Source organism: Canis aureus, chromosome 6 (genome assembly GCF_053574225.1).
Source record: "Canis aureus isolate CA01 chromosome 6, VMU_Caureus_v.1.0, whole genome shotgun sequence".
NCBI lineage: Eukaryota > Metazoa > Chordata > Mammalia > Carnivora > Canidae > Canis > Canis aureus.
Genome location: NC_135616.1, coordinates 35,860,535 through 35,885,823, shown reverse-complemented (window position 1 = coordinate 35,885,823; position 25,289 = coordinate 35,860,535). Strand labels below are relative to the sequence as shown.

General features: G+C 41.1%; 1 protein-coding gene across 1 annotated transcript in view; it reads left to right on the top strand.

The window, feature by feature from the left end:
* The first annotated feature begins 457 nt into the window (after positions 1 to 457).
* The window catches only part of EPG5 (ectopic P-granules 5 autophagy tethering factor), a 103,546-nt gene continuing 78,714 nt past the window's right edge, over positions 458 to 25,289 (top strand). The window contains exons 1-9 of the mRNA XM_077900642.1: positions 458 to 643; positions 12,223 to 13,161; positions 14,409 to 14,646; positions 15,864 to 16,000; positions 16,967 to 17,074; positions 18,008 to 18,081; positions 20,033 to 20,138; positions 22,081 to 22,195; positions 22,852 to 23,002. Coding sequence (XP_077756768.1) covers positions 581 to 643; positions 12,223 to 13,161; positions 14,409 to 14,646; positions 15,864 to 16,000; positions 16,967 to 17,074; positions 18,008 to 18,081; positions 20,033 to 20,138; positions 22,081 to 22,195; positions 22,852 to 23,002 — 1,931 coding nt within the window. The 5' untranslated portion in view covers positions 458 to 580. The remainder of the gene's footprint in view (positions 644 to 12,222; positions 13,162 to 14,408; positions 14,647 to 15,863; positions 16,001 to 16,966; positions 17,075 to 18,007; positions 18,082 to 20,032; positions 20,139 to 22,080; positions 22,196 to 22,851; positions 23,003 to 25,289) is intronic.

The following is a 25,289-nucleotide window of genomic DNA, read 5'->3' as shown; positions in this document are numbered from 1 at the left end:
GTACCTTTCAGGATTAGCCCATTTAATCTTCACCAAGTATCATCATTTCCCTTCACAAAAGAGGAAACCGAGGTGCAAATCTCAAGGCTACATCACAGAGCAGAGATTGAGGCTGACGGACCGGATCTTAACTACAGGTGCAAACAAGATGCACAAACAGCCCTCCCCGGACTCCTCTAAGCCGGCGGGGGTGAGGTGTGCCAGGGCACCTGGGGTCCACACTGAGTGCGGGCGGGAGTCAGACGCGACTCTCGACCCGGCGGGAGCCCGCACGCCAGCGCCGCACCACCTGTCGGAGGCTGAGTTAGGGCCGCACCCGCACGCGCGGAGCCTCGGGCCGGGGGCGGGGCCTGGGCGGAAGGGGGCGTGGCCACCTCCTGCAGCGGGGAGGGGGGGAAACCACGCCTCCTTGGAGTGATTTGTCCTCCGCTGCGGCCCGTAGCGTCCCTGAGCCACCGCCCCTTCCCCGGGACTGGTGGAGATCCGGTCACGTGCTAAGCCCGGAGGCCGGAACCGCGCAGGTGGTGGGAAGCGCAGGGTTTTGACACAAACAAACGGCGACGGCGCTGCCGCAGGGTCTATGGCCGAGGCGGTGAGGCCCCCGCGCCGGGCCAAGGCCAAGGCCAGCCGGACTAAAACGAAGGTGAGGATCTCCCCGCCGCCCCCCCAGCCCCCCAGGCCCTGGCGGGGGCGCCCTGTCCCCTTTTTCCTCTCTTGGGCCTGTCCAGCCAGGGCTACCGCACCGCCTGGGCTCCCCGCAGCCCCCGCCACCGACACCAGCCCTGTCCATCTGTCCCCCCTCCACACTCCCCGAGCCCTCGTCTGACCTCAGGGGGCTCCTTCTTTTCTGCTTCCTTCATGACTTTTCCTCACCTGGGTCTGGATTCCTGCCGGTGGAGCAGCCCTTCAATCCCCAGCCTCATCTTTGACTCTCTCTCTTTTTTTTTTTTTTTTTTTGTCCTTTAAACCTGGGAATGTTTATGTTTTCAGCCCTCGCATGCACAGAGAGGGAAGGGACGTCTCCTCCACGCGTAGCAGGTACCCGCTGGCAGAGCCTTACGGATAGCGACACCTAGAAAGGAGATCGCAGCGACCTCCCTTTTCACTTTCGAAATTCAAGGTGATAGCGGTGCTGCTGCTGCTGCTGCTGCTGCTGCTGCTGTTTAATTTCTCATGATCCTGGTCGTTTATGACGGGGGACGAAGGTCCAGAAATGAAACCAGGGCAGGACTCACACAGTAGAGATGGGTTTGAATTTCCTGGCTCGCTCTCGTTGGTTTGTTTTGTTTTCAGCTGCAGCTTCACTTTTAATTTTTCTCCTACATATTTTCCGAAGTGACATCTATTTTACAGTGAACACATTCCATGCTGCCCCCAGCGTGGCTCGACCTAGATTATTCTGGCTTCCCTGGAACTGAATTTGCGTTAAGGAAACTGATGAGGGTAGTATTACAATTACTGGAAATGTCCTCTCCTGCAAGTGGGTGATGTTGCAGAGCAAGTGTAACTGAAAAATGGTACCCAGATCTGATTTTCTCTTGGGAACCAAGTTTTGACAGGAGACAAGTGTTCAAAGATACCGTATTTAATAAGCCGTAAATGATGTATGTGACTCTCTTTCATTATGATGCATTTTAAAAGGGCTGCAGTGGAGTTAGGCACATCAGCGTACCCAGGCCTGTGAGGAGTTACTCTTTGGGGCAAAAGCCATTTTGTTACCTAATTTAAGAAGCCTTTTTAAGAGAAATAATTTTGCATTGTTTTGGGCTAGTAAAGAACTAGCTAGACAGAGGAGGGAGAAAGAAAGCACTTGGTGAGCCATGCATAAAGTCCCTGAGCTAGAATACGGTAGTAGTGCGTAACATGTAAACATCAGTCATGTCAAGAGCAGAATGTTAAATCTTAATCTGTAGGGTTTTTTTTTTTTTTCTTTCAAATGAATAATGAAACTAAACCAAGAGCGGTTTAATGGTAGGCCCAAAGTCATGCAGTTTCACAACTCAGGTTAAAGTCAAAAGCTAGTAGCTTAATAACTAATTCATAATTTTACATGTCTCTGTAAATACTTAAAAACAGCTAAGAGGATTCTCTGTCAAGTTATTTTGATTGCAATGGGATTTCTAAAATAAAAAGCTTAAGCTTTTAGCCTATCATGAAAAACCAGTTGCTCATTTTATTGACATATTAGGACGATTTTCCTACACAGACATATGTTATTTATTTGAAGAGGCTTTCATTTCAGAGGTATTTGGTCAAACCAGAAATCCCGGATGCATACTTTTTTCTCACTCTCCAAATCTCATCTGTCACTAAGTCTTGCCAGTTGTATTTCTTAAATATTCTCTTAATTCTGCTCATTTTTCTCCATCCTACCATCACCATCCTCCAAGGAAGAGTTCTTGGATATCTGATAAACTGGCCTTTCCAAATTCATTCTTGTTGCCCATTCTCTAAACTAAAGCTGATTGATAGTTTTAGAAACAAAAAACAAAACTGATAACTCTCCTCCTCAAAACCTCTCAAAGGTTCCCCATTGCCCAGAGGCCAGAGTCCTTAGTCTTTAGTGTGGATGCAGGGCCCTAAATGATCCGGCTTCTATCTTTTCTCTTCAGCCTCAGGTATACCACTACTATCCCTTTTGGTTCTTGTCTGTCTATCATCTATCTATCTACCTACCTACCTACCTACCTACCTACCTATCTATCTCTATCTATCTATCTATCTATCTATCTATCTATCTATCTATCTATCATCTATCTATCTACCTACCTACCTACCTACCTATATCTATCTATCTATCTATCTATCTATCTATCTATCTATCTATCATCTTCCTTCTGCTTCAGGGCCTTTGCACATGCTGTTTCTTTTGCCCTGTTACCTCATCCTACCCCTCTTCACTTAGCTAGCTGCTCAGTCATGAGATCTCTACTAAAACAGTACTTTCCTAGAAGAGCTTTCCCTCATCACTCTCACATTAGTCCTTCCTGCAGTAACACTCTGCACCCCCTTTGTCACTTGTCTCTTTTTTCACTTGTCTCACAGTTATTTTGTCAACAACTCTTCTCCCTCAGACTGTGTACTCAATGAGGCAAGGGCTTGCTTGATTCCAGTACCCTTCTTTCACAGCCCTTTATGCACTTGGTTATGTTTGCTGAATAAAGGAATAGATGCTGGTATTGAAGAGTATTTCCAATCTTTGTCACTTAGAAGAATTTAGTTAATTTCCTCTGAGTAGAATGAAAAAAACAAATGGAAAAGTCCATGACACCAGCAAGGCCTCCTACTTGTCATGGTAAAAATTGTTCTTTTAGTGTTGGTAGATCATTTTTAGTACTGGCTGTAGTTTGGCCATAATCATAAAGTTCTACATTAATGAAATCTTTATTATCTGTGGTATAATTTGGCAGCTATTTATGGAGCCATAAAGCAGTTCCAAGACTCAGTTCAGGAAGTGAGTAGTGTCATGTGTTGTTCCCTTTAGATAGTTTGAGTGGCTTGTGGATTTTTTACCCAGCAGCTGACCTGCATTCCTCACTGTTAATCATCTGGTAGATGACCTTACGTTGTTAGGTTGTAGTTACCACCTCATTCCTAATAGATTATCCTAATAACATTTTCATTTGTGTAGTACCATCATCTTCTACTAGAATATCCCCCACCTCAGAGGACCCTGACTTTGGTGATCTTGGTAGATTATGAGTTAAGAACAGTAGATTTTTAGATTTGAACTTATTCTACAGATGCAGTGTTTTTGTAGTCATGGACTGTGCACAGACATTTGTTAAATCCTGAATGCCAGCAACTCACTAATAGTAACAGCATATGGTAATTGCTAAGGATAGACCGAGATGTGGCCCAGAAAGCTGATCACAGAAAAGGAAAGACCTATAAATCCCCATCCCCTATTGCTCCTCAGACTGGATGATTTCTACCTCTTAGTTTTTTCCTCCCATGAGTAGTTACAGGAGTGGAGGTAGGGGGTGCTATATATTATTTAGTTCCTCTTGTGCCTCCTAAGATCCATTCATTTGTTGAGCAAACACTCATTCGTCACCCAGAAATTGTTCTAGGCACCTGGGGAGTAACAGGAAAATCAAAGAACCTGGCCTTAATGCAGTTTACATTTTTGAGGGAGAAGACAAACCAACAGCCCCCCTAAAAATCAATTAGGATGTTAGGAGATGATAAGAGTTAGGAAAAGAGAAAAAAAAACAAGGTACAGAGTTGGGGAGTACTGGTGAGAGATAAGGTTGGGTTGCAGTTTTCCGAGGTGACATTTAGGTAAAGACATGAAAGAGATGAGGGAGTCAGCCATGTGGATATTGGGGGAGAAGTGTTCTAGGCTAACGCCCTAAGGGAGTGACTGGCCCGGCCTAGCCCCAGAACTGCAAGGAGGCAGTCTGGGTACGGTGGAGTGAGGGAGGGGAGAGTAGTGGGATGAAGCCAAAAAGGAACACTAGGGCCAGGTCATGCAGGGCTGTATGAGCCCTTGTAGCAACTTCTCCTCTGAGTGAAATATGTAATAAGCACCTCAGGGTTTTGAGCAGAATGGTGTGGTCTGAGTTATGCTTTAAAGAGTCACTGTGCTTACTGTGTGGAGAATAGACTGTAAAGGAGCAGGAGTAGAGGCAGAGACCTTCTGAGAGATTGTTGCAGTGATCCAGGTGAGAGGTGACAGTGGCTGGGACCAGGCTTGTACAGGAGAGGTGGTGAGAAGTGTTTGAAGTCCGGAGTTTCTGCAGGTAGAGCCAAGAGGATTTGCTGATGATTTGGATCTGGCATGTGAGAAGAGAAAACAGTCACAGGTGACTCTGAGACGGAGGAGGTGGTGGGTGGAACAGGTTTGGGGGCTGTTTGGGAGTTCAGTTTTGAATATGCTAATTTTGAAACAAGTGTGTACTAGACAACCAAATGGAGATATAGAGTAGGGTTGGGTATGTGAATCTAGAGCTTGAGAGGGCTCCAGGTTGGGAGTAAGATCTGAGAGTCTTTGGGGTGCCTGGGTGGCTCAGTTGGTTAAGTGTCTGACTCTTGATTTTGGCTCAAATCGTGGTTTCAGAGTCGTGGGATCATGCCCTGCATTGGGCTCTGTGTTCAGTGGAAAGTCTGCTTGAGAACTTCTTCCTTTCCTCCTCCCCCACTCCTTCCCCCCCCCTTCAAATAAATAAATTAAAAAAAAAAAAAGATCTGGGAGTCTTTGGCATATAGTCATTAGCATATAGATAGTCATTTAAAGCCGGAGACTGAATTAGGTTACTTTGGGAATGAGTGTGGTACAGAAAGGTGATAAGGAAAGAACCTTGAGAGTTTGGGGAGAAGAGGAGGAATCAACAAAGGAATGTGAAGAATGACCAGTGAGGTAGTATGTGTCCCCAGTGCCTGTAACTGAGAGTATAGGGTTCCAGAAGCTGAGTGAAGGAAGTGTATGAAGAAGGAACAAGAGGTCAAATCTGCAAAATGCTAATACATGAAGTAAAATTGTTAAGAGCAACAGGAAAGAGGTGGCAGCCAAGAAATGTATTCAAAGCAAAATGCAGAGGCCCCATCCTTCCCCAAGCCTTTCTACTTGTACAGCACCCCTGTGTACCCTAAGGAGAGCTGGTAAAATTGCCCCAAGAGCTCTTGATTTATAAAGACCCATGGGTCCAAGCCCTTTTTATCTGTTCTGTGCCAGACATTGTGCTAAGGCTGTAGATACAGACATTACTGATAAACAGACCCTACCTTTAGAATAATATGATAGAAGTATTGGACAAAATGTGTAAACTTGAGCCTTCATTGTTCATGAAGAAGCAGCTCATTGTTATTTTAACGGAAGAAACGGAGTTGTAATTTTTTTTTTTTACTTACTCCAGTTCAGAGAGAAAGAATTGTGAGGAAACTTCCATTTTGTTTCCCAGAACCTACACTTTTCTTTTTTTTCTGATTACTTAAGTGCTCATTGGTTCAAGAAGTATGTGCATCTTAGTGGATGCACACACACAGAGAAATGTCTAGCAGAAATGAAATGTCCTGAATTCCATCCCCTGCAGATAACTGTTGGTAGTGGTTTGTGTGCAGTACTTATTTTTTTCCCATATGTACACAACACTCCAGAGCATGTTTACTGTGATGTACAGTTTTTCCTTGTTTATTAACAACTCTTCCATTTCTGTATAAGTGATTATTTTTCCTTCAGGGAATGATTTTCAAATATGTTCTCTACCTGTTTGTAACTCATATGGAGATCAAAAGTAAAGAATTAAAGATTCCTAATCTCCTGGCCATTTTTAGTTGTAAGACATGTGTCTTTTGCTTAAAATTATGTAAGTACGAATTTTGGCACACATGACTTGATACACATGGAGTTGTGTTTGGATTTTACTTTGTGATCTATAATGATGATTACACATATAATATGTCCTCCTTTATCTTTATCTCTAGTTAACTCAAGTAGGTAAAATAATTGGAAGCTGGCTTTTTTTCATTTTTAAGTGAAATTTTACATTTTTAGTGTAAGAATAGATCCTGATTTTGGCATTAAAGTTGAGCTTCCTTTGAATTCATTGGATATTCTCTCTGCTTTCTGAGAGATATATAAAAATAAAATTCTGAATGTGCCATAGCACCTGGTATGTTGGATGATTGAATTTGTTGGATGATTGAATAATTTCTTTATTTACATTTCTTTGTTCTAGTGCCTAGGACAGAGCCCCGTGTACAGTTGGTACTCAGTATATCCTTGTGATTTATGGTCATCACCATTGTCTCAAGAACCATTAATTGAATACTGTGAAAAATCAGAGGCAGATCAGATCCAAAGACATAAGATATAGTCTCTGGCCCTCAGATACTTATAGTTTATGGGGGGGAGGGGGAGACAGAACATAGAGATAAATTAACCTATAACCAGGGCTGGATGACAAGTACATATAGCAGGAGTTCAGAGTAAAGCATGTGTAGAAGGGTTGGTGTGGTCATTGAAAGAAGATTTTGTCTTGAGGCATGATCACAACTGAGTCATCAAAGACACTGAGTACCAGAGTTAAGAGTCAGTCTTTCATTAAGTGGAGAGCTGTGACTGTTTGTGGTGTGTTCAGAGCAGTGTTTTAGGGAGCCAGTGTTACAATTCATCAATTGGGATGAATTGATGGTTGGGGCAAAGGCTGGAGGCTTGCAGACCATTCAGGACCTGCTCTCCTACTTGGTGATTTGGAAAAGTGAAGTAAGCCACAGGGAGCTCACCACTGCTCTTGAGCTGTGGCATCAGTGGTGACCTTGGCAAATCCCTTGTCTTTTCACATTCATGCTGTAGAGGTCCTAACTCTGTCCTGGGATCTGCGAGGGAGCAATGTCAGGCCTTTGCCATCAGCTCAAACGGTTGTCCACCCTTCCCTCCAGGTTGCCTTCCCTGGTCTGGATAGTCCATTTGAATCAAAGCATCAGCTTCTCTGTCCTTCTCCCACTCCTTCCTTGGGCCAACTCTGGGTTAATTCCTCTTTGGACCTCACTTCCCTAATCAGTATAGGTAGAGTTTTCTTTGGTTCCAATTTGGAAACCCAGAGAAGCACTGAGTTGTACCCCAGAGGAAATAAAAGCCTAAACAAAGTCTTGTGTGTTCTTTCCAGAGAGGCTAGGATGTTTTTTAAAAAGTTCATTTGACTCTCTGGCCTCTGTCTGTTGCTAGAGCTACTCGGAGTGGGCAGGCAAGTTTGGGAGCAGCAGCTAGAGAGTTCATTTTGTTTAGTGCAGGGAAAGAATTAGAAATTGCAAGGGCAATCCTGGAGTGGGGAGAGGGCACACAGTGAGGTGGGGTTGAAGTAGCGTGAGATGGGACACAAGGAGGTTACAAACTGCCTGAGGGATGGGTTGGATAGGAAGGCTCTAGAAGCCTGTGTGTTGGAGGAGGAGGGTTGCTTTCTGTGTCCTTGATCATGTGAACTGTCTTGTGGCTGTTTCCAGCTCACTTGTCTTCTCTTCCAATTAGCATTTAACACCCCCAGAGGTCTCTTCCAGCTTAAGAAAAGAGAAATAAAAACCTTTTCATTCCACATTCTAGTCTCTACTTCCTTACTTCTTATTCATCAGCTCACTAAATTTTAAAAATTTATCGTCTATGTTTTTAATAGCTTTATTGAGATGTAATTCACCTATATATTGTGTATAATTCAGTGTTTTTTAGTATGATCATAAAGTTGTGCATCCATCACCACAGTTAGGAGCTACCAAACTATCTTTAGTAGTGGCTGCATCATGTTAAAATCGCACCAGCAGTCAATGAGGGTTCTAATTCCCCTATATCCTTACTGTCACTTATTATCTGACTTTAAATAGTTCTCCTAGGGGATATATGACATGGTGTCTCATGATTTTGATTTGCTTTTCTCTAATGGCTAATGATGTTAGCATCTTTCTATGTGCCATTTGTATATTTTCTTTGGAGAAATGTCTATTCATAGCCTTTGCCCATTTTTAAGTTGGGTTATTCATCTTTTTATAATTGGGTGTGTTCTTTTTTTAAATTCTGGATATAAGCACCTTATAATTGATTTGCAACTATTTCCTCCCATTCCATGAGTTACCTTTTTTCACTTTTTTCAAGGTGTGATTTTCAGCACAAATATTTTTAGTTTTTATGAAGTCCAATTTATTTTTTTCTGTTATTATTTGTACTTTTCATGTCATGCGTAACCCAAGATCATTAAGATTTACACCTATGTTTTCTCCTAAGAGTATTAAAGTTTTAACACTTACTGCGAGTTAAAGTTTTAACTCTGTGATCCTTTTTGAATTATTTTTTGTATATGTTGGAAGGCAAAGGTCCAGTTTCACTCTTTGGATATCTGTTGTAAATCACCATTTGTTGAAGACTACTCATTGAGCATTATATTGTCTTGGCATCCTTGTTGAAAACCACCTGACCTTAAATACAAAGTTTTATTTCTGGATTCTCAATTCTCTTCCATTGATCTATTTGTATGCTTTTAACCCACTCTCTTTATTACTCTAGTTTTGTAGTAGGTTTTGAAGTTGCAAAGTATGAGATCTCCTTTATTCTTTTTTTTCAAGATTGTTCTGAGTCACTTGCATTTTCTTATGAATTTAAGGATCCAGCTTGTCATTTTCTTCGAAAAAGGCAGCTAGAATTTTGATTGAGATTATGTTTAATCTGTATATCAATTTGAGGACTGCTATCTTAAAACATTGTGATCTGATCCATGAACATGAGATGTGTTTCAATTTATTAAGTCTTTAATTTCTTTTAAAAACGTTCAGCAAAAAACAAAACAAACAAAAAAAAACATTCAGCAATTTTCAGAGTTCAACTTTTACAATTCTTTTGTTAAATTTATCTCTATATATTTTATTCTTTGTTCATTATGAATGAAGATTTTTTTTTTAGTTTTATGTTTTGATTGTTCAGCTCACTAAAATTTGGCCTGTCCCTTGACTAGTACACTGGCATTCTCTCACTATAGTAACCATAGGCCTCCGTCTCCTGATTTTCTCTTTCTGACCTGCCAGTCTGACAAACCTGTTTATTATAGAAGTGTACGAAACATCATTGAAGTGTGTCCACTTCCTCATTTTCTTATAAATACTTGTGTAATGCTCTGTTTGTTTTTTTTTTTTAGATTTTATTTATTTATTCATGAGAGACACAGAGAGAGAGAGAGAGAGGCAGAGACACAGGCAGAGGGAGAAGCAGGCTTCCTGTGAGGAACCTGCTATGGGACTAGATCCCAGAACCTCGGGATCATGCCCTGAGCTGAAGGCAGCCGCTGAGCCATCCAGGCATCCCTCATGTAATGCCTTTTGTTATTCATGATTTTAGGCAACTTGACAAACTTTTTAGTATGCATTATGTGGCTCATATCTGAATCTGATATCCACAGTTCATAGTGTAGATTAAAGTAATTTTGGAGGCACATTGCTTCTTCAGTCACCACCATTTGTAAATGTTTGGTAGCCATAACCAGGAAGTGACCTTAAATTCCATTTCAAAAACATTGATCTTTTCTTCCTAGTATTAGGTACATATAAATGTTTTACATTTTCTTCCTAGTATTAGGTACATATAAATGTCTTACATTTTTGGCTCTTGTCAACTTTTTGCTGGACATGCTGGACAACACAATCCAAAATCACTGATAACTTATATAACTTAGGTTTGTCTTCCTTAAAATTTCATAGTGAAAAGGGAGTATTTGAGTGATGCAGTCATTTTTTTTCAGTTTGTTCAAATGTAACAATTTAAAATAATTTTCCTATCATTTTTTCTTCTTTATTAGCTTGTTTTCCTGTGTCTCTAGTTTGTGTGTTAATGCCTGAGATTTTTTTTTAATTTAAAGATTTGATTTTACTCATGAGAGACAGAGACAGAGGCAGAGACATAGGCAGAGGGAGAAGCAGACTCCCAGCAAGGAGCCCAATGTGGGATTTGATCCCATGACTCAGGGATCACACCCTGAGCCAAAGGCAGATGCTCAACCACTGAGCCACCCAGGCGTCCTGAAATTTTTTTTTAAACCATAACTCATTTTATTGTATTTTTTAAAGTTAACTTTTGTTTTTTTGCCTTTGGTTTTTGGAGGTCATTTTGGACTTCATGGAAAGTTGTAAATATAATACAAGGGAGTTCCATATACCCTTCATGCAGCTTCCTCTGATGTCACCCTGTCACAAAATCTTAGTTTTATAGTATAGAACATTTATCACAACCAAGAAGTTAATGTTGGTACAATGCTATTAATTCAAATATAGAACTTATTTGGATTTCAACAATTTTCCTACTACTGTTCTTTTTCTCTTCCAGGATCCAGTCCAGGGTCCTACATGGCATTTAGTTGTTCTGCCTTTGTTGTTTCTTCCAATCTCCTGATAGTTCCTCAGTCTTTTCTTTGACTATAACATTTCTGTTATTTTTAAAAAAAGATTTATTTATTTGAGAGAGAGAGTGCGATCACGAGGAAGGGGAGAGGGAGAGAGAAACTTTAGCAGTTTCCATGCTGAGCATGGCACCGATGTGGGGCTTGATCTCATGACCCTACGATCATGAACTGAGCTGAAACCAAGAGCCAGATGTTTAACTGACTACATCACCCAAGGACTCCATGTTTCTGTTATTTTGTAGACTGTTCTTTGAGTTTTTGTCTAGTGTTTTTTAATTTTTTTTTATTTTTATTAGATTGAGGTTATCCATTATTGGAAGGGATACTTGAAGAGGTGATAGGCTTTCTCAGACTATCACATGGGGATATGTTACTGTCATATTAATCTTGATCATGCAGTTAAAGTATTGTTTGCCAGAATTCTTCTCTGAACCTTACTGTTTCTCCTTTGCAATTACTAAATATTTGGAAGATACTTTGATGCTATGCAGCTCTCTTATTTCTGCTTACATTTTTACTCAATCACTTTAGCATTCATCAGTAGATCTTGCCTGTGGCAGTTATTACTATGGTATTGTAATGATGACTTTTCTGTTTTTCTCATTCCATCTACATTTATTGATTAGAATTCTGTAAGGAGGAATGTCACTTTTTGCCCATTTATTATTTATTTATGTCAGCACAGACTCATATTTGTTTTATTTTGTAGTTTATAACCTAATACTGTAGTTTCTTATGTTATTGCTCAAGTTATTTGTCTTTATCTGCATGAGTTTTCAGTGAATATGTTTGTCAAAATGAAGAGAAATCTATTGAGGCCTAAGCTACTTGGAGACTGTTCTGTTGACCTCTAGGAGAATGGAGAGCAACCTAATTAAAACTTTCCTCCTCCATTCTTTTTTTTTTTTTTTAAGATTTTATTTATTTATTCATGAGAGACAGAGAGAGAGGCAGAGACACAGGCAGAGGGAGAAGCAGGCTCCATTCAGAGAGCCCGATGTGGGACTCGATCCCGGGACTCCAGGATCATGACCTGGGCCAAAGGCAGGTGTTAAACCGCTGAGCCACCCAGGCGTCCCATCCTCCTCCTCTGTTCTTGAATCATAATTTGCTACTTATTTTTATGTTTTTCTCTGTTGGGATTAGACAAGTGAATCTCCCAAACTTAACATAGTCAAAATTAAATAATAATAGGAAATATGGAACACATTGCTTATGAAGTTTATTTAGATTCCATTTGCTAAATTATAAAATTTATATTTTGTATACAATTTAAGAATTTCTCATGTTGAAAGCATCAATTATTTCTACATTATAAATTATTTCACATTATAAATCTCATTTTTAGGAAAAGAAGAAATCTGAAACCCTTCAGAGGGAAGAATCTGATGCAGTCTCCCTTCCAAAAACTTCCAGAGAGCTGGAAATCCCTACTCCAGCTTGTGAATTCAAAGGAGACTGTCTGAAAGTGTTAACTGAGTGCCAGCTCCAGAATGCTGCCAGTGGACAAAACGAGAGTGAGATGTTTGAAGTACCACTCACCTCCCTGACTATAAGCAATGAAGGGTCCCTGACGCGGAACACAGAGACCCTAAAGGAAGGGGAGGAGGTCAGAGCCTGTGTTGGGGACGACGCAATGAAGGTCGACTCTGGAGACAACGTTGGAACCAAAGTAGAAATCCCCAAGAACTTTCCAGAAGTAGAGGAAAATAAATTGTTACAATGTGGACCTTCTGGAGGCACCTCACAATCTAATTTTTCTTACTCTCAGCAGGAAATGGAAAATTTACAGGTCAGAGAAACTCAGAAAAAGAAAGCAGACAAACAAGCCTTGGGTCTTTCTTCAGAGGTGCTACATAATGTTGGCTTGCAGAGTTCTTGTGAAGCCAAAGACATTTTTCAGCCACCTAGAGTGAAAAAACTGTATCCTCAGTTGCCAGCCGAAATTGCTGGAGAAGTACCAGCTTTGGTGGCAGCGAAACCCTTGTTTCGGAATGAGCGACTCTACCCAGAGCTCCCATCTCAACCAGAACTCATACCATTTACTAAAGAACAGCTAAAAATCTTTGAACCTGGTTCATGGCTGGAAAATGTTGAGTCGTATTTAGAAGAATTTGACAGCATGGCTCATCAGGACAGGCATGAATTTTATGAGTTGCTTTTGAACTACTCACGATGTAGGAAGCAGCTGCTGCTGGCTGAAGCTGAGCTACTTGCTCTGACGTCTGATTGCCAAAATGCAAAAAGTCGACTCTGGCACTTTAAGGAGGAACAGCTGTCTGTGCAGGTATTTTGACTTGTATTCTGTAAAGCTTTTAGGAGCCTGGGGGATTTGCAGTGGAAGGACTGTTCTTGTGATGCCATCCAGGTGTGGAGTATGCTTATATTTACATTGACCCTGTCCTAGCCCAGAGTAGTATGGTGTAGGAGTCACAGAGCCAGATACCTGCAGTGGCCATGCAGGTGACCTGGAGGAATGTAGTGTGCCCAGTGGGACGGTGGTCCCTGGGTAAGCTCATGCCTGGTCCAGTGGGGGCAGCAGCTCTTGGGTTCTGGCTGACTATTGCCGCAGTATTGTGCTGGGCCAGCATTGTTACATCTTTTCATTTCCTAAGAGCAGCTGGATATCTGGATTTCTGTGTGAAGGATCCTGATTTGTAAATGTTGGCAACAAAGTAGAGAGTAGAGGCCAAGTAAGCCATGTTTCCAGGGCAGATTTGGCCTATGGACCCTTTGGTTTGTAACCTTGGGCATAATGCCAGGAACATCCAAGTGGGTAGAGAGTGTCAAGGAGAGGATGATCCGTGGAATAAGCTTGAGAGATGAGGAAACAGGAAGGCAATTAGATGTGACTCTGTGGAGGCCAAGGTGACCATTAGGGAAGCCATTTCACCAGGGCCTGGGAAGGACAGCAAGGAAGAGAAGGCCACTGTTGGCAAGTTTGGCCAAGAAGGGAAGTGAAGGGAAGCTGGAGGACATAGGAGAAACATGTGCTTTCCCTCATCCCTAATCTTTGCTCATTGGGAGACCTGTGTATCTCTCTTTGTAGGAAGAAAGGAGTCCATGGAGAGGGGAAAAAGGGGGAGGGGGTAGAATCAGGAACACAGCTGGAGGTTATTAGTATTGGAAAGGAGAGGAGTTTCTTTTGATCAAAATCACAAAGAATGAGGGTAGGTACAGAGATATTTTGAAGTCCCTTGAAGTTGTGGGGATATCACATTGACTGTTTATAGAGTTGAAGATAAGATTATCAATCATGAGACTCTTAGGGACAAGTTCTATTATTTTCTTCTTAGGGTTTCTTTTTCCTTCTTTGACCTTATGATGCTTTGTGATTGGCATGATCCCTTTTGGCACCTCATTATATATTTGACTTCTTGTTCCCTGGATGGTAGTCTTTATAAATCCCCTTGCTGTGATTTATAAGCTCTTTGAAGGTGGTACCAAAGCCAACACATTGTATGCCTGCAGTCTGATTACTTCAAGTGTAAAGAGTTAACTGGTGTCTTATTTTACCCTTTTGTCCACTGCTAGGGTATCTGTGCAGATCAAGTGAAGGTTTCAGGCTATCACCGCTTCCAAAGAGTAGAGATGAATGAAAATGCACTGGGGGAGCTAAAGAAGCTATTTGATGCCAAATCTGAGCACCTCCATCAGACCCTTGCTCTGCATTCGTACACTTCTGTGCTCTCAAAATTGCAAGTGGAGTCGTACATTTATGCCTTACTCAATAGTTCAGCTCTTCTGAGATCTTTAGCAGTTCAAGGCCGAGGTATGTGAATCCCGAAAGTCTCACTCTTGTGTCTGCAATGAAAAAATAATTGAGGAGTTGGTTGAATTGATTGTGTACTAATTGGTATCTTAAGGGAACATTTGTGCCAGGTGTTTCACCTGGCCTTGCCTTGCCCAGAGTAGGATTGAGATCTGCCTTAATAACATTTCTTGGGAGCTATGCTAGGTCTCCCTTCCCCGTGGCTGTTAGTCTCTGCTTCTCTGGGAAGTCAAAAAGCTTGCTTTTATCATTAATGTTCCTTAGTCCCAATTTATGTGCTGTTCACCAAGTAGAATTCAAATACATTTTGATTCTAAAACTGATACTCAGCATACTTTTTCATCCTGTGTCTTTTCTACTTTATTTTTGCTTGTCTGGTTTCTTGGGCTGTTTATAAAACTTTCATCAGAGGATCTATAATGTTCTGCATTTTTCATTGTATTTAGGTTTTACAAAACTAGCTTTAATTGTTAGACATTAATTAATTAACATTTAATATGTTAGACATGAATTAGTTAATTGAATTACACAATTTTTATTTCTGGGGAGATATTAGGAATATTTACAGTAGGAGCATCCTGGATGCCTGCGTGCTCAGGTGTTGATATTTTTATCACCATCTGACTTTTGATTTTGGCTCAGATCATAATCTCAGGGCTGTGAGATCAAGCCTCGCGTTGGGCTCTCCATTGGGCATTGAGATTCTATCTCTTCTCTCCTGCTCTCTCAAAAAAAAAAACAAAAAAACAAAAAAACAAACAAATCCCCCCACCCCCGCCCGTTGTTTTCACAACTAATCAAAGAGCTGGGGTTAGACCAGAGATCTGCTGATTTTTAAATAAAAAATGGATTTTGATGAAGTTAATTTTCCCTTACTTTGTACTACTTCACAAAGTTAAATACTTTTTTGAATTACATATTTAGTAGAAATTCAGATTTTTTTAAAAAGTTTTATTTATTCAAGTAGTCTCTACACCCAACGTGGGGCTTGAACTCATGATCCCAAGATCGAGTCACATGCTCTTCCAACTGAGCCAGCCAGGTGCCCCAAAATTCTGATATTTTTGATGCATCTTTTCTCCTTGGATTTTTATCTGAACTAAGTATTTTGAAAAGATTGTATTTATCTATTTATTTATTTATAGGTAGCGACACTAAAAATTCTCTCCAAAACACCATTTACTTGAGGTTCATTTAATCCTCTTTTTAATTTATAGCTTGTAAACAGACAGAAAGCTTTCCTTCTGACCTGTGTCAACTAAAGGAGTGCATTAGTGTCTTATTCATGTTCACCAGGAGAGTTAATGAAGATGCTCAGTTCCATGACGATATTCTTCTCTGGCTGCAGAAATTGGTAAGGGAACAAATAATTGAAGAATTATGCTTTCTCCTAGTTTTTTTTTTCAACAGCTTCTTCAGCCAATTTGTTTAATATGTTAATTAGTGACATTTTCTTTGTTCATGACACATGGAAATAAGTTACACTTATTTAGTGTGTTATTAAGCACAAAGGATTTTTCTTTCTGATACATTTTAAGCTAAATAATCTTAGGCCTTCCATTTAGGAAGAAATGGAAATGTGGGAAGCACACTACTAAATTAGAGACAGGATGTATACATAGAATACAGGTAGCTGATGTAAAACCTTCCATTCTTAAAAGACTTAAGAGAAAAAAGGCAGATATCAGGATTTGGGAAATTTAAGAAAGATGTTAAGTGTATTAGAGATGGAGGCTTATTTGTTAGAGGTTGTGTTTTCAATGGGGCTGCCTTGGGTGCTTTTTTTTAAGATTCACGCTAGAGTTCTTACATATGTGATAAGGTTCCAGGCATACTTCTTTGGATTTGAGAATTTATTACAAACTGAGACTAGATTAAACTATTTGACTTGTATCTAATCATGTTACCACACAGTAAGTAAGTTGTATTTTGCCAGATAATAAAAACTGGGTTTTCAGGGAAACTGTTTATGCTGTTTTTATCATAGTACTCCAAGGTTCTTAGGCCTCCATGTGCCTCTGTGGTAGAAACTCAACCTGTTAATAGTATCTCTCTGGTTATATACTATATACATACTATATATATATATATATATATATATATATACACACACACACACACACACACACAACCATGTATACATATATATACATATATATACACACACACACAAATACAGTATGTATATATGCAGTAGATCTCTGATTACTTTTCTGAAAGATCCATTATGTTTTAAACATTGGCTAAGTGATTTTACTAGACCCCTAGGTATGTTTTTCTTTTTATTAAATAGTGAAACTCTGTGTCCTTCCCTGTTCAGGTGTCAGTGTTACAAAGAGTTGGCTGTCCTGGAGATCACTTCTTCCTTTTAAACCATATTCTTCGATGCCCAGCTGGTGTTAGTAAATGGGCTGTTCCTTTCATACAGGTATGCTGAATGGTCTGATTTTGAGTGGGATGAGAGAGATTTTGTTAAATATTTGTCCTAAAGAAAGAATTTTGTCCCTTTAAAAAGCTATTTAAAAATATTGACCTTTAAAATAGAATTCTTAAAATATTTTAGTATATGTTTTATGTATTCACAGGAGTTTTTATGCTGAAACTTCTTGGGCCATCCATAATTGATGACATTAAGATAGAATTGCAAAAGTTTCCTTGTAGTCTGGCTTGGTAGATTGAGTAGTGTCTAATTGTGGAAAATTTCTGTGCAGGAAGACTCATTAGGCGCTTTTTTTTTTTTTTTTTTTGTAATATTCAGCATAGCTTCCTAAATCAGTCCACCTCACACCACAGTTGGTATAGGCAAAACAGAAACCATGAGCATCTCAGAGTTCTTTAATGCTTGCAGAGATCCATATCTGTGCAATCAGCTCTCATATAATCACCTTCAGTGCTGATTATATGATTTACGATTTCTCCTCTCTGCTGCTTGCTTTTGAGTGGTTTTGTTACTCACAGCGACCACTCAGATGGGTGGAAGCCAGTGTGTGCTGGGTTCAACTTCTCCACATTACCTTTTTTTAAGTATTTCTGGTGGTGAGAAGTTTGAATCTTTTTAGGTGGGCAGAGGATTTTTTTATTTTGTTTTGTTTTGTCTTTGGATGAAAAGAGCAGTATTGTTCTTCATCCTATATGGTTACAGTGGTTGAAGCAAACTGTTCAACTAGTGCTGCTCTGTGAGTCCAGCCAAATCAGTACTACCATGTAACCTATGAGCTGTGCTCTCAATCTTATGGATTAGGTCTTACTTCCATCTTTGTTTTTTGTAATAGCTCCCTTTGTCGGAATGCCGGTGAACTAAGATGATGGATACTTGGGTTGTCGGTTTTCTACAGTATGCCTTTTCCTTTTCTGATTTCAGATCAAAGTGTTGAATAACCCATCAGGGGTCTTTCATTTTATGCAGTCCCTTGCCCTGCTAATGTCTCCTGTCAAGTAAGTGTGGAAGAGCTTTATGAAGTAGAAATTGAAATGCTTCTTTCTACCAAAGGATTGGCTTCCTAAACTACCCAGATCCAAATACTGCTAAGGGAAGTGTCAGCATTCCAGAATTTAATATTGTGGATTTTCCTTGGGCTGGATACCCTTTGTCCCCAGATGACCTTATTAACTGCTTATTTATAAAGTTATACTTTTTTTTGGACCCCCCCTTTTTAGTGGGTTTGCCTCTCCTGTCATATATGTCATTATGAAACATGCCGTGGAGAGACAAGAAAGATCATCTTTTCCTTAGAAGAAGAGATGTAGTAGAGAGGGGAAAAAGTACAGAGATCCGAGTGCCAACACATGAAGCTGCGATTGGCATACTAGCACTGAGGAGACTGAAGGGAGGAGGGTGGAACAGTGAGAGAAGGTTCCCAGTGCCTGAGCTGGGTTGCAAGAATGATGTAGATCTCAGTAGGAGAAGGAGCTGGCAGGGCACTGTTGATGGGGAGAAGAGGCAGAGGCCCAAAGTACAGGTACAGATGGCTGCAGGAGGAGACAGGTAGGAAATCAGCTTGGCTGCAGTGAAGGACTGCATGGGAGATGGTCGTATAGTAGAATAACCATAGCGACTTGGATTATAGACGGTTCTGACATTGAGACAGAGGGATCCAGATTTGATATGGTCTGGCTCTGGTAGCAGGTAAGGGCTTTTGAACAAAGGTAAGTATTGTATCAAAGAAGGTTAGGATTGAGTAGAGGCAGGAGAAGATGTGCTTCTGCTTCGTTGACTTACAGTTAGAGACTTCTGGCTCTCCTGGCTCTGGATCCCAGCTCATCATCTAGAGGACATTTAATTGGGGGAGAAGGCACAGTCTATGTGGGGTGACTGGCTCTTGGTCCCGGAAAGCCTGTCTGCCTTAGACCCTGCATTGGGGTCATGATTGGGGGAAAGAGGAGGAGGGGAACCTAAAAGTTATCTTCCCAGAAAAGGATTAAGTAGCAGACTAAATAAGGAACTTAGGGGAAAGGAGTGTTGAGACAGAACTCTGTAGATGTCTGAGCCTGGGGGGCTGTGAGGGCACTGGCACCCTAACAGACTGGAAGGACAGAGAGGAGAGCCGTTTTACGAGGAGGAAAGTCTGAGGTCATTGAGGCATACAAGTGGACACATATGAGTGGCAGGTACCAGTGGACATTTGGAGTTTCAGGATTGGAGCTCTGTGGGTGGAAAGGGCAGCAGTGGACCTACAGAGCTGGAAGTTTTGGGAGAAAGTTCCTGTAATAAGAAGAAATGGATGAATTTTTTAGGGTCAGGCCAGAGGGGAAGGAACAGGGGACCAAAAACCGTGTTGTGGTCCAAGAGAAGAAAGTTCTCTGGCTCCACCTGCTCATTGGGTCTAGCCACCACTTTGTGAAGTCTGGCTGGCAAGACTTCTCTCCAGTTCTCTCTCTCTCTGCCTGGACTCAGGGGGCTTCTCCAACATGTGTTAGATAGGATTTTGACATAAAAATGTTTTTGCCTTTGGAGGTACTCTTTTGCCCTAAATGAGCTTTTGAGTTTCCTGCAGATTATCCTTTTTAATTTGGTAAGGTTTGGTTCCTCAAAGCTGTGGATGTGGCAGTAAAAGTTTGTAAGCCTGGCTTGACTTGAGGTGCCGCAGAACCTGTATGTATTGAGGTCCCATAGTGTATGGGAGCTGTGCCAGCATAACCACTTCTCTGCAGTTAACTCATCACTACTAATTCAGAATGGTCGAGGTTTGCACACAATTTGTGAGGTCTTAGCCTCTTTGAGTCTTAGCCAGTTCTTATTTCTCATTTATTAATTTAAACCATTTGAAGATTGGGTGGATAGCTGACTCTTCTCTAGGGTGAGTAGATGACCCAGAGTGCCTGCATGTGGGCTCTTAAACATGTGATTGGTAAACATGTGATTGGTATGATTTCTGTTGTCTTTTAGGAATCGAGCAGAGTTCCTGTGCCACATGAAGCCCAGTGAGCAGAAGCCATCCACCTCGGGGCCTGCATCTGGGACATGGACTCTAGTAGATGAGGGAGGAGAAGAGGTAATGCGTCATGTTTGCGTTATTTTAATTAATCATTGTCAAGCTCCTCTTGTGTGCTGCGCATTGTTCTAAGCACTTTTCACATTGTCTTTCACTGACCTCTGCCCACAATCCCATGAGATGCATGTATTGGTCTGAGAAAACGGAGGTGCAGGGGATGAAGGATTTTTCCCAGGTCAGAAGGTCAGTGAATGGTGGAGCTTCTAGTGCCTGTGCTCTGAGCTAGTGTGTGCTGTGTTGTCACCCTTGTGTAGGATGTCTTCCTATTTAGCTGGGAGAATTTGAAACCTAGGAATATTTCCATATGGTGTAAAACTTCTATTAGGATTTTCTTTTATGAAGTCACAGGTCTGGGGCTTGAGGTCCCACCAGCAGGTAATGGGAGCCTGTGGAATAAAGGGCGGGAGCTTCCCAAGGTCTTCCTTTATCTGTTACAAATACTTCTTACCCAGATCTTCTCATTTGCAAGGTAGAAGATGGTTCTTTATTCATGGTAAGAATTGAATGATCAAAATCCAATTTCTCAAGGTAGTGCTTATTGATGTTTCTTTCTGCTGTGCATAGGGAATTTCCTCCAGCTTGTTATCTGCCTTAGTGCTTTCTTAAGCTCCTCATCCTGATGTGATGTGCTGTATGGGGTGGCCAGGGGCCAGATTTACTAAGACTCTCTTTTAAAAGAAGTTGATGGCTAGCAGCAGACAGTTCACAGAAAGACAGCTGTGGCAGCTGTGGGGATCACGTCTGTGTATTTAACTGAATGCTCATTCAGAAACGGGGAGCCCCTTCACAACTCACTTGACTCTTCAGACATCTCTGCTAGAGATTCACCAGTCACCTTGAAGAGAGCTTCCCAGGAGCTGGTGCAAACTGGTCTTTCAAAGATTGTGGTGGGACAAGTGTTTTCCCCCCAAGAATGTTCTCCCCTGAGAGAGAAGTCTTTTCTCTGTGGGATTTCCTACGTTTACTCCCAGAGGCAGATAATGGTTGGGAACTCCCCAGTGGTGCTAGCACACCCTGACTGCTGAGTGAATTCAAGAACTTGTGACATAGACGAGAATGTTGGGAGTGCTGTTAATTCAGGAAATGCTGTGGGGAGGAAGGCCTCCTGGATTATCCAAATCAGTGGTTGCTAGCTGCCAGCTGTATATTGGAACTGCCTGGGCAACTTAAAAATCTTTCCCAGGCCCATGCCCAGACATGGAGATGTGTGACAGCCTCCCTGGTGATTCTCATGTGCAGCTAGAGTGGAGAGCTACTTACTGCTCTAGGTAGAGTTTCTGAGACTTGTTTGTTAGCCATTTAGGACCTAAAATAGGGTGGGAGTGAGGGGATGAGTGGCTTGGGAAATTATGAATGAATTACATTGGTCTTGTGTTGAAATTGAGGTGATACATTCTTCAGGATCTCTGGATCTTTTTATAACATTCCCTTTTGAATGTAACATATTTTAGGACAAAAACCAGCTTAATTTCTAAGATGACTTCAGTCTTCTGTATCAAAAAACCCCAAAGGTTTCCCCTATATAATCTCTATGTAATGGCCTGCAAGCCTCCTGCTTTAGCAAATTGACAACAGAGCTTCAGTTATCTATAGTAAATGCAAATAACTTTGCCATAAGGCAGTTGAGTATTACAGTAGGCCTTGATTTGGGGGCAAGAGACTTTGTAGCTAAAATAATTTGGAGTCAGTATATGGTTCTTTAATTGATGTCAAAGCAATTTCAGCCACAGAAGAATGCATATGACCCAGATGCACATAAAATTGTGCTTGTAATTTGGGGGTTTTACAGCCCATTTATGAATCTGATAGGAAGAGGAAAACTCCATGAAGACATATGTACCATGTACCACTTGTATCTGTGATAATTTAGCTCTTGTAACTCTAGACTGTGGTGCATTCTGGTGAAATCAGCTGACACGGTTTTGCATTTTTTTCCCCTTAGGATGAAGACCCTGAGACCAGTTGGCTTCTCCTTAATGAAGATGACTTGGTTATCCTTTTATCACAGTTTCCGTTCCATGAACTCTTTCAGCATCTTCTTGGGTTTAAAGCAAAAGGTAGACTGATTTCTTTTATCATGTGTTAAATAGGATAGTGGCAAGCTCAGCACAGGAACTCAGCGTCTAGCCTTCCATCTCGGGCAGGTTCCTGATTAAGGTTCCCCCATGCCTGGCCATACCATGCAAACATGGTTGCATCAGATGTCAGTGAGATTCCCTTCTTTTCTCTTGTCCTTATATTTTCCCACCTAGTGCTGAAATGCAGAAAGATCAGCTAGCTTGCACATTGTTCAGCTTTTTTTTTTTTTTTTTTAAAGATTTTGTTTATTTCAGAGAGGGAGAGAGAGTGCACATGCGCACGAGCAGGGGGAAGGGCAAAAGGAGAGGGGGAGGGACAAGCAGACTCTGTGAAGCAGGGAGCTCAACTTGGGGCTTGATCCCGGGACTCCGAGATCATGACCTGAGCCAAAGGCAGATACTTAACTGTTTGAGCCACCCAGGCACCTCTACTTTGCCCAGCTTTAATATATTGTTTTCATTTTGCATTTTGTCTCAGGTTTTCCATTTCATATTGGCAGAGGAGCCAGAGCAATGGAGATTGTTAAATTTTCTCTGCCACAGCTTTGTTACCTCATTGGGGTTTTTGTACCCATGTCCTTCGGTGTGTTTTCATAGTAATTATGATTTCTTCCTTTTCTCTGATTAACTTCTAGGTGATTATTCACCTGAAACAACAAGACCTCAAGAGATGATGAAAATTTTTGCCTTTGCTAACTCACTAGTGGAGCTTCTGGCTGTGGGGTTAGAAACCTTTAATAGAGCACGCTACAGGCAGTTTGTGAAGCGAATTGGTTATATGATCAGGTAATACTACTGTTGGTACATCTGTTTGTATCTGCCTTCCCCTGGGTCAGACACTTACACTGTGAAATTGGGATGATGGACATTTCAGTGTATGCTTCAGGTCTGATTTATCATAAAAGTAAGAATTTTTTTTCACCATCTGACAGATAGGAATTCCATAAATGCTTCCAGTCAGAATATGTGGTTAATTACATCAAATTTAACTAATTTGCTAGGTAATTATCCTTGGAGTCAAGGTCCTCAAAGCAGTTGCTGGGTTGAACTTGGCCAGAGAAACTCAACTCAGTAAAGGAAAATGAAGCCTCTTTGAAGCTTTTTTCCTTTTCCTGTGCTCCCTGTTTTCTTCTGCCTTCTCGTTTTGCCTGGGAATTGTCACTTAGCTGTGGAAGATTGGCAGTAGCTCTTTTGTGTCATTGTTTCCCTCTTGCCGCTCTTATTTATTCCTATTCTGATTTTCTGGTAAATACCATTTAAAGAAAGTTGCAAAGACTTCTGTCAGTGGCCACTGTATTTGAACTGGAGAAAGCATCACCATTTATTTGATTGAAAAATGGATTTATGCTTTTATTTCCAAGTACGAATAAATTTGGAGAACATGTACTGCTTTTCATTGAAGAATTGATTTTATATCCCCTTTTCTGCATCATTAAATTTTCTGTCTTTCCCGTCATTCCCTACAGCATATCAGTATGCTGTTATTTCTTCTAATCTCCCTTCTCTCCAAAAAAACCCTCTAAAACTTCTCCCCTTCTCCAGTTATGTTTCTAAAACAAAATGGATTCTAATTAGTTTATTTTTCGATGTGTATCCATGTACTTTGTAAAGCCAGGTAAATGATTATAAGATGCCCTGCAAGGCTGGGGGGTGACTTTTAATATCTTAAGAAAGCATTCAGTAGAGGATAATGAAAACAAGATGATGGAAGGAAGGATGGCTGATGACTTGAAGAGTAATTTCTTAAGAGCTAAAAGCCCATATACTTCTTATCAGAAGTCAGACATTTATTTTCTGATACTGCTCGGTAAATAAGGTAAAATCTGTCCTTGGGTTTGTAGATGTGATACAGGATCAATTGTTCACTAAATGCCAGGTGTGTACCTCCTCGTTTTATTCTCCCAATAACTCTGTAGGAAAGACATTGTTATTTATTGCTTTAAGGTCACCATTCACTCTTTATAATATTTGTGTAAATATTTACAGCTGATGATTATAATATAGAATGACTATTCTTTCTTTGTTTTCCATCTGCTTTCTTTTCTTTGTATCTATCACAGATTCTTCTTCTTCTTCTTTTTTTTTTTTTTTTTTAATTTTATTTATTCGTGAGAGACAGAGAGAGAGAAGCAGAGGCAGAGACACAGGCAGAGGGAGAAGTAGGCTCCATGCAGGGAGCCTGACGCGGGACTCAATCCTGGGTCTCCAGGATCCCACCCAGGGCTGAAGGTGGCGCTAAACCACTGAGCCACCCAGGCTGCCCACAGATTCTTCTCATACCTTCCAGTTGTAGAACAGTTTTCTACAAGGTCTCTTTCTTCAGGTCATCTATCAGTTCTAGTTTTTTCCCTCCATTCTTGTGTGAACTCTCCACAGTCAGGCTTTCCCCCTTATACTCCCCAGCCAGTTCTTAAGAATGAAAGTTGCTAATGATCACTGTTCTACTGATCCAGCAGCCAGTTCTGAGTCTTCCTCCTCCTTTACATCTCTCCCACAGTTTACATAGCTTTCTCAGAGTTGCCCACTTTCCTCTTAAAACATTTTGTTTGCTTGATTTCTAGGATCCCACATTCTCCTGGTTCCTCCTCCATTTCCCTGATGGCTCATTTTCTGCCTCCTTGGTGATATTCATCCTCACTCCCAAACATCTTGAGGTCAGAGCACCTCAGGGCTCAGTTCCTGGACCTCTTCTCTCCATCTAAACTTGCTCTTGGGACCTCATCCATTCTCATGTCTTTAAATATCATCTAAATACTGTTATGATTCTCAGAATTCTATTTCCAGCCCAGGCTTCTCTCTTAAGCTTGTAAGTCCAGCTGCCAACTCAGCACCTCCACTTGCATGACTCACAAACATCGTAGTATTAATACACCCAACAGACCTCCCTTGCTTCACCTCCCAAACCACTCCTCCATGGCCTTCCCAATTTTAGTAGGTGGCAACTTTATTCTTCTGGTTGCTCGGGCCAGAATACTTGTTGTCACCCTGACTTTTTTACACCCCACATCCAGTGTAACAGCCAATTCTGTCATTTCTACCTTCAAAATACCATCTGTCATCAAATCCGAGATGC